The 9237-nt window shown below is 34.6% G+C and overlaps 1 protein-coding gene across 1 annotated transcript; it reads right to left on the minus strand.

The window, feature by feature from the left end:
• Positions 1-3016: 3016 nt before the first annotated feature.
• Positions 3017-8793, minus strand: LOC132313599 (zinc finger AN1 and C2H2 domain-containing stress-associated protein 16). The gene is made up of 2 exons (XM_059812436.1): positions 8434-8793; positions 3017-3930 (listed from the first exon to the last, which is right to left on the minus strand). The coding sequence occupies exons 1-2, from the start codon at positions 8530-8532 to the stop codon at positions 3163-3165; spliced, it is 867 nt and encodes a 288-aa protein (XP_059668419.1). The 5' UTR covers positions 8533-8793; the 3' UTR covers positions 3017-3162.
• Positions 8794-9237: the final 444 nt, after the last annotated feature.

A 9237-nucleotide genomic window follows, 5' to 3' on the forward strand; every position in this document is an offset into this window, starting at 1 on the left:
CAAAATTTTCTATTTAAGATTTTTATTTAAATAATTAATTTAAAAATTAAAGGCAAACTTATGTAAATTTAATGAAGAATATTTCATCAAATTAGTTTGAATTTTTTTCATAATTTATTTTAACAAGAAAAATATATCAAGTGTAATTCAATAAGAAAGGGGTATTATGCTCATTTAATGAAAAATAGGTAAGAAAATGGGACATTTTGCAACTAAATGTGATAGTTTAGTGAGTTTTATGCAAAAAAAACATAGTTCAGGGATATTATTTACAAATTTTAACATAATTGAGAGGAGTATTTTGCACTTTACCCTATATTAAATTAAGGAATAATGTTGGAATAATATTAAAAACTTGAGCCGATGATTAATGACATGAGAAGTTATTTCATACTCCCCCTCCCAAAAAAAAAAAAATGTCCACCTTTCAATCCCACAATAATTGTTTCAATTTAAATTTTAATATATTATTTTTTAAATATTCTTAATTTACTCTCTTTACTTTGAATTATAAAAGCAATTAACTTGTGAAGTTGTGAACCATCATAAAACGCTATATTTAAATTTTCATTCCGGCCACCATAATAAAAAATAATTTTTTTAGTAATGCGAATTTGATTCCAAAAGGTTGGATAGACTATTAAGTGGTAATGACAATTATTCTTTTTAACGAATGATGACCCTCTACTACGTGATATGAAAAAGTTAAGAGAACTAGTGAGGAGAGGTCGGATCACTCAAAAGGTACTGCACAAATCTTTAAGAGAGTTCTTTCACCTTATTTCCAATTTTTTGATTTAGTACTAAATTAATTGCCGGAGGCTCTTAGGCCGATACGACACCGGTGCTCTCCCGATCACTTTTTTTCTTTCTTTTTCAGGAACAATGTCATTATGGGAACGCAAAATCTTGCATCAACAACTATGATGAGAGCCTTCTCATGACAAGATGTATGAACTATTCTTATTTAGTCACTGGATTTAAACAATTTATTGAGATTTGTAAAATGTCAAATGAGTTTTTTAATGAATCTTTTAATTCATTGGTCAAGTGAGGAGAGCCTGTCATGAACATCAATGATAATATAAGTCACTCTCCACCCATATAAATGAGTCGGAGTTGTCCAACTTTTAAACGCTTAATAATTTTTCCATAAATAATGGTGTTTATGGTCTTTTATCATTTTCCAATTCTAGAATATCCATTTGGAACTTTTATCGTTTTTCAATTCTAAAATCTGCATTATATTTGGAGTTGGACTTCGACTTGAATTTTATGGCTTGGGTGAGTAATTTTAGTGGCACGAATTAAAATTGAAAATGGGGACATTTCACTTGGTGATTTTGTTAAAATTTGTTGAATTTATTAAAAAATAATAAATAAATAAATAAAATTATAGATTTGTACAAAGTTCCAATTAAATTCAAATACTAAAGTTGAATTGGAGGTTCTCAAATGAGTCATCCATTGAACCATTATATGTGGTGGTCAACTTGGAGGTTCTCAAATTAAATTTTTATTATTCAATGCCAATGTTACATGATTTCAACGCATTTTTTCTTTAGGTTCATTGAGTTCTGTTTTTAAAATTCAAAAGCTTTAGTCTTCAAATGTATTGGTTAATTATTTCCCATAAACAATCCAATCAATTCCGTTTAACCAAATCCAAAACCTAATGTACATGGTTTCATTCTTTGTGTGAACGTGTGTAGTAGTGTAGGCACTTACTATTATTATCATTATCTTTTTGTTTACTTCTTCTTGGTTTTTTTATTTGTTTTTTTTCACTCATATGATTCTTATTGAATGAAATGGAAATAATTGGTTAATGAGAAAATCTTTTGAGAAGGTTGGAGGAAGATTCTCAATCCAGCAATTTGATCTTCTCTTAGCTATATGGAATTGATGCCGAGCAATTGAGGCAGAAAGTCCTAACTGCTCTTATTTTAGGATTAATGGTGTTCACCAGAAATTTAGACTTTCCATTTTTTTTTTTTTTTTGGGGTTCGCGATGGTGTCCGGTTTTTCAGAGCAACCTGTAATCCATGATCTGGCAGCACATACAAACATATTCATCATTATTGTTCATAAAAACTTATGAAAAGCTATTGATTTATTCTAACTTGTTCAAAATTTGAAACCAAAAATTATCTGCTTGGTCCATCTCAGCTTGGCCTGATTTCAGCTCTATTAATTATTGAATCCTTTAAAATTAATTTGAATCATCACCCTTCTATTACAAAATGGATTTATTAATTAGGAGTTGCATTCGTATTCTTAACCCCATAATAATAATAGATGGGCCATAGGGACACAATGTGGCTGTCATAACCCCCTTTTGGAATGTAAGAAATCAAGTGCCTCCAGGTTGTTTCAATAAAGACATTACAACACACAGGTCATCATTATCAAATTGGTTGATGAACAACTCATATTTGAGACATCTGAGTTTAGTGTTTTTTATTGTACCTTTTAAAAACATTAAGAATTCAAGTTTCAATTGAAATAAAATGTGTCCAAATATATATATATATATATATATATAAGTAAAATAAATAAAAATAAACAGAGAGGAAGAAGCTCACAGTTATGAACCAGAGGTGTTTGCGAACAGATCATCCAATGTTTTGATGACCATTTATATAGTTTTCAATGAAAGTGGTTATTATTATTATTATTATTGGATCCCGACTCCTTTAGCAGACCAGTTAGTGGTTTGCATGCATCCATCTTATGTTATCCAATAATATAGTCTCACAACAACCATAAGATATATAAAATTTTATAACTTTCATGAACCAAAAATAATAATAAAAAATAAATATGTCATCTTTTACTCATTCCAGCTCCAAAGTGATATAACAATTTGACCTCTCTTCTTCCAAGTCCTCACACAAAAGACAGAAAAAATTCATAAAAAGAAAAGGATGGAGCTCAATTTGGCTGTCAACAAGCAAATTTCACATTCATGCATTGAAACTTCAATTTGTTGTCTGCAAATGGTTGTCAATAACCATTTTGTATGGAACTTCAACTTTTATAAATTTTAAAAAATACATGTGATATTTGATTATTGGAAACTATTGGCATTTGGCACTTACACAAGCCTTGAAACAATGGAAGCAATGAGAAACCTAAATAGAACTTCTCCGCGAGTAATATTCATCTCTTTGAAGTGCCAGCATGGTCCCTCTCAATGTGCTCCACAAGAGCCACAGCATCACGAAAACCTTTACTACACTTGGGGCAAACATCAAGCGTCACCTTCATAACACCAGTCCTTTCATGAACTTTCTCCACATGATCCACCAGAGTTGTAACTGAAGAGAACTTTGCATTGCATTGTGGACACTGTTCAACTTGCCCACTTGCACTCCCACTGCTGCTGCTCTGCCCGGCTCCATCCTTTGACATAGTCAAGGCTTGGCTAAATTCATTACTCAATTTTGACATTCCAGCTTCAGCTGTAGCTCGAAAAGATGAAGCCGCATTGAGGAAACTCGTAGTCCACTTGGGTGAAGTGGTGACTGGAGCTTGGTTTGGCCTTGACACTTCTTTTTTACTCCTATTTAAGAAACTTGTAAAGTGGAAACCTGTGTCTGGTTTCTTGGGTCCAGGACATTTGTGATCAGGTCCAAACCGGTGCTTCAAACAATGTTCTACAGTACAGTCGCGGCACTTGATTGTATTCGAGAATGTCAGGATCTCTCTGCAACCAGGGACTGGACATTTTCTTTTCTTTGTGGCTTTCTCGTAATTTGATGGGTCACAATCAGTATTAACATGTAATTCCCACGTGATGTTTGGATCTTGGTTGTGAATTAGGCGAACTCCTTTTGCACATAGTGGACAGACGACAACAGTTACGTCATGCTTATTGCCCTTTGGACACTGGTGTTTATTGTAGCTCCGGTGCTCTAAACAGAAGACCTGCAATAAAATTGGCAATTATTTCCAGCACAATTAAGAATAAGAAATATTAACAGAAAGTGGCAGAAGGAAAAAAGAAAAAAATTGCGGTTACTGAATTACAAGAAATAAAAAAGACTACTACAATGGAGGACATAGTAACAAGAGACAATTGTATACCATATACTTGTAAAACCCATATCGACTGACACGACCACTACCACACCTACCAACACCACCAAAAACAAAAGAACTGGAGAAAGCAAGAAAGAATTAAAGCCATACTGAAAGTAAAAAAAAAAAAAAAATTGCAGCTACAAAACTCGTATCACCAGCCTAATACAGAAAAGATGGCACACATATATTAATTATATTAACACAATAAATTTGTCAAGTCCATACAATTTTGAACCTTGGAAAAGAAACAATTTAACCAATGAACTACAGACAGAGACATTTAGGATTGCTATTGTACTCGTAAAGGCCATCACGGGAAAAGAGGGTTCGAGAAAAAATTTCACCCCTTTTCCTGAACAATCTAATTGTATATAAGTTCTAACAAGCATATAACTTCAGAAGTCCTCATAGAGTGAGCTCAAGAAATCATATCCAGAAGATACGTCTATAATCAGAGAAATGAAAAATATCAGGGACCAAATCAGCAATAAGAAACAATGAACTTACAGGGACCAAACAAAGTATTGAAGAACTTCTCCATTGCGACAAACAACCACGAACCCAATAACAATCACGAAACACGATAGAAAAATGAACACGCCACACACAAAGAACACAAAGATTTAGCTTGGTTAGACACAACACGTGTTTACATCTACGATGGAGATCAGGTGAAAGATTTCACTATGCGAAAAACAGGAGATTACAAGTTTCAGCCCCCAAACCCCATCTCTCGCTCTCTTTTCAACAATTTTCAGTGTCTCTCAATCTCCCACTCCAAACCCTAAACATCCTTATATATCGGGATACAAGAGAGTATTAAATAGGGTCCACGATCTGGGGAAAAAAAATGGGGGTTGAAAATTTTACTTGGGAGTGTTGCCCCCAAACCCCAGAACTCAATGAGCCGTGAGGTTAAGAAATGGGTCGCAACTCGACCCAAAACCAAATTCGGGCCACAACATCGCATTCTCATTTTATTACAACTGGGACATTATATTAATAAACAAAAAGAGGAAATTCTCAAACTTAGCACCCTTTGGTTTGGCATCATCATTCACACTTCTTAGTATATAATGAAAATAGTCTGCACCTAAAAGTTGGAAGTCCCAACTTAGATGAAGGCTATCTAAAAAAGGAAGTGATGACACTTTTGTCAAACCATTGTAAAAAAGAGGGGGGGAATCTAGAAAAGGAAGTGCAATACAATCAAAGATTTTTATGATGGAACTATGTGTCCAAAGGCCATGAACCTCAATTCCTACAAGCATTTCATTGCAGCTAGGTTTTTGCAATTTTTGTTGCTGTTTTACAACGATAGAGGATATTACCTCCTTTTTTTTCATTTCTTTTTATAAGAAAGAATAATGAAAACTTTCGTCTTTTTCTTTATTATACTAATCTCTTGTCAAAAATTGTTTCTTATTCAAACTATCAAGGAAAAATAATAAAAATTATCACCTAAGTATCCACAATACCACGTGATACTAAGATCAGATCGGACCCTGGACCTCTTAATATGGTATTATATTTATTCACATGGTAAATTTTCCAAAATTGGCCATCATCTATATAACATGTAAATACATAACAATACTTGAGAGGGAAGAACATTTCGCCCGTCAATTCCATCACAAATTGCTAATGCAGTGTTGCTGTGCACTCATTGTCAAACACAGCCAGAGAAAAGTGAAAGGATATACCATTGGACTAAAAACTGCAGATGAAATAAGCAATATAACTTGAATTTCGGGAGCTGAAATACAAGATAAAATGCCAAAGAAAAAGATCAATCGAAGCCTGGTGAAGAAAAATCCACATCTCAAATATAGATAGGAGCTTAAGTACAAGATACACTGTCAAAGAAAAAGGATCACCAAAAGCTTGAAGAAGAATAACTACAGATGCTTCACACCTTCAACTAAAGATCCACATCTATCTAGATATCAATATAGAAGGATTACATGCACTGCAGGAGGCATCTCTGAAGTCCTAAATGCTGACTATTCAATGGAGCAATACACATATAATCTTTTTACCAATAAAGCATGTAATGCGACTGTAAGTGTATGCTATGGTTGAGAATCAACCAAATGTTTTACCAAAGCATGTAAATGGGCCCATTAGAAGGTTGGCTGGTTGGAAATACATACATCTCAATCTTGGACAACAAATAAATTATGTGTTACCAAGGAATCCACATGGCATAACATAAGGCAAACGAAGGCACGATATGTGAAATCCGTGTGGAAAGAAAGTATATTCAGCACACAACAATAACTTGGAGGTTCTCTTGTGATGCAGGGAATTTCGAAGTTAATTTCATCCCAAGAATACAAGCAAAAGGAGATTTCAAGTAACTCACAAATAAACTTCAAGGAAAAGAAGACCTCAAGGAGTTCTTCCCCATGGATAAATTTCAACAAAAAGAAGAGCTCAAGGAGCTCTTCCCTACAGATAAACCTCAAGAAGCGGAGGACCTTGAGGAGTTCTTAGTCGCAGAAAAATCTCAAGGAACAAAGGACCTTGAGGAGTTCTTAATTGCAGATGAATCTCAAGGAACAAAGGACCTCAAGGAGTTCCTCTTCCTCCCCATGAATAAAACCTCAAGGGACACAAGACCTCGAGAAGTTATTGACCACAGAAAAACCTCCAAGTTGAAAGAGTTTAAGATCTCTTCCCACAGATAAACTTCAAAGTACTATGAGGAGATTTTGGCACACATGAACCAAGACAGTTCCCTACACTCTTCATTGTTCAGACTTCACCCCTCAAAAGGGAACTTGCTAAGCTTTCAATTGGGTGACTGAGGACCAAGGCGCAAGTATGTCACAAGCAAAATCGAGGGAAGAGGAAAATTTTGCAATACTTGTCTCATCTGTATTTATTAAGTCCCCCAGCGTATTAATGGCTGGACCAATGCATTTATGGGATACTCCACTTCTAAAGACAAATACTTCTGAAAATACTCGAGCCATGGGAAAGTCTCCCGTTAATAATGACTTACTGGCTCATCTCATTCTCCCACACCATTATGAAAAGATTTGCCCATGGAACATTTAAGACAGAGAAGAAACCCCATTAAAGACTCAGTTGAGCAGCACTAGAAGAAAAATCTAGCTAGAATACTACTTCAACAACTCATATCCCTATTCCCTCATATCCTCTGATTTGTTTGTTCACCACGTACTTGGAACCAACTAAGAGTCCACTCTATTACTTTTGATATACCTATCCACTACAATACAGAACCTACAATGTTCAACAAATCCACCGGCACCAGCCAAATACAATGTGCAAAATCCGTTGGCAAGATGAGTAGGATTCAAATTGCCAACGATTGACTTGCAAAGCAAATGCCAGTTAATAATGAGATTATAGCATTTCTTGTATATGTGGCAAGGACCAAAACGCAACTTAGCAATGTCAAACATATCTAATAACTAACACGGATGAGGGAAAATGGCAGATCAACCCTCTCAAGCTAAGGTCATGCCAGCCCAACTAAAATGACAAGGGTCGGTAATAATCAAACATCACTACACTTCTTCATCGATTACCCAGTTTACCTACTAGCAAACTTAGCCTCGGTCATTATTCAATTGCACAAAATTGCCACCTTTTGGACTGGAACCCATGTCATGCCCAGAAGCCTAAGCTTTTACATGTGCACCAAGCAATGGACCTATGGAGCTCCATCTTGCCACAAGTTTGATTACAAATTTGTGACATGTTTAAATTCACAGTATAACAATTTAGTTGGTGAAGGCAACCCTGTAGTGACTGTAGTGAGGGCTAAGAGTGAGTGTATGTCTTTTAGAAGAGTGTATGTCTTTTAGAAGGGTGTGTGTCTTCTTTTGGGATTGTGGAATAACTCTTGGTAATACTTTGAGATTTGTAATCCTCTTATTTTGAAATAAAAGTAGTTGTTCTTTGCCTGGAAACGTAGGCAAATTGCCAAGCCAAGGAAATCTAGTAGATCTTGTTTTTATTTCCATCTTGTTTTTTCTTTTGTTGCCATTGCACATTTGTTGGGAGGTGTAATTCCTAACAAACCCCATAAACATGATTTGGTAGTTTTATTCTCAAATTGCCCTTAAATCATGATTTCAATGTCATATTCTTTGGTCATTCATTGAGCATCTGTAGGGGGGAAAAATTCATAAATTTTAATTTTCTAACGAAAAACTTTTAAAGAAACGAGCCCGATGCAATCTTGTAAGAAACTAATATACAGAAAATGATAAGAATACAACACAATTACCTGCGAAAATTTCAACATAAGCTTTACAAGTATAAAATTTCATATATATATATATAGAGAGAGAGAGAGAGAGAAGAGGGGACCTGGTGGCAGCAATCGCAGGTGAAGGGCAAGAAATCTATCTGTTGACAGTCCTCCACACTGCAATGCTTTCCGAGATTTGGTAATGCCGGAGTGCCCATTCAAATCAAATTCTCGAGAAAATTTACAGATCAGAAAATGAAGAAGGAAAATATCAATATCTATAAGGAATGAATCAAACTTTTGGAATTCAATTCCCTGGATTTGTGGCGAAATTCAAGAATTTGATGTCTGAAGCTTTCGATTTCCGCGTTGAAGTTCTTATTTTTTTCTAGAGAGAGAAAGAGAAACCGCGGAATCGAAAGTTCAGAATGAGAGTCGTTCAGAGTCTCCCTCTATTCGTAAAACCGGAATATGTGGACGTATTGTTCAAAGAACGGTGCAATATAGAGTTGACTCGCCCGAGTTTTTTTATCTCGTTGGCTTATTTAATTTTGGTCAAATCGAGAAAACTCTTACAACTTTCGTTTAATTGCAAATACTAATACAAAATATTTTCTGAACTTTGAAAGTTTGCAAATAAGGTCAATCAGCCAATTAGTAATAGTTAATACATATGCAAAATGAAATTTATACTCTCGACCATTCAAAAATTATACTCTCGTATATTGGAAAATAAAAAACTAAATAATATTTCTATATCCATATTTCTGTAATGAGAGAAAATATCTTGTGGGTAATGGGTATATATAATACTCAAGAGTATTACATAATTTTTTGCACCATTAATCTAGATTATGGTTCGGGTACTGTTGCGATATAATAGATTCAGGTAAATATTAGTGTAAACTGATGTAACAATATTG

The sequence above is a fragment of the Cornus florida genome, unplaced genomic scaffold, assembly GCF_030987335.1.
Source record: "Cornus florida cultivar Cherokee Brave unplaced genomic scaffold, ASM3098733v1 CherokeeBrave_3.0.0_Hap2_Chr06, whole genome shotgun sequence".
Classification (NCBI taxonomy): Eukaryota; Viridiplantae; Streptophyta; class Magnoliopsida; order Cornales; family Cornaceae; genus Cornus; species Cornus florida.

Bases quoted from the DNA above. Each gene is read 5' to 3' on its own strand.
- LOC132313599 (XM_059812436.1), bottom strand. From the start codon at position 8,532: ATGGGCACTCCGGCATTACCAAATCTCGGAAAGCATTGCAGTGTGGAG. The intron at 3,931-8,433 runs GTCCCCTCTTCT...ATTTTATTGCAG, and splicing joins CCTGCGATTGCTGCCACCAG to GTCTTCTGTTTAGAGCACCG.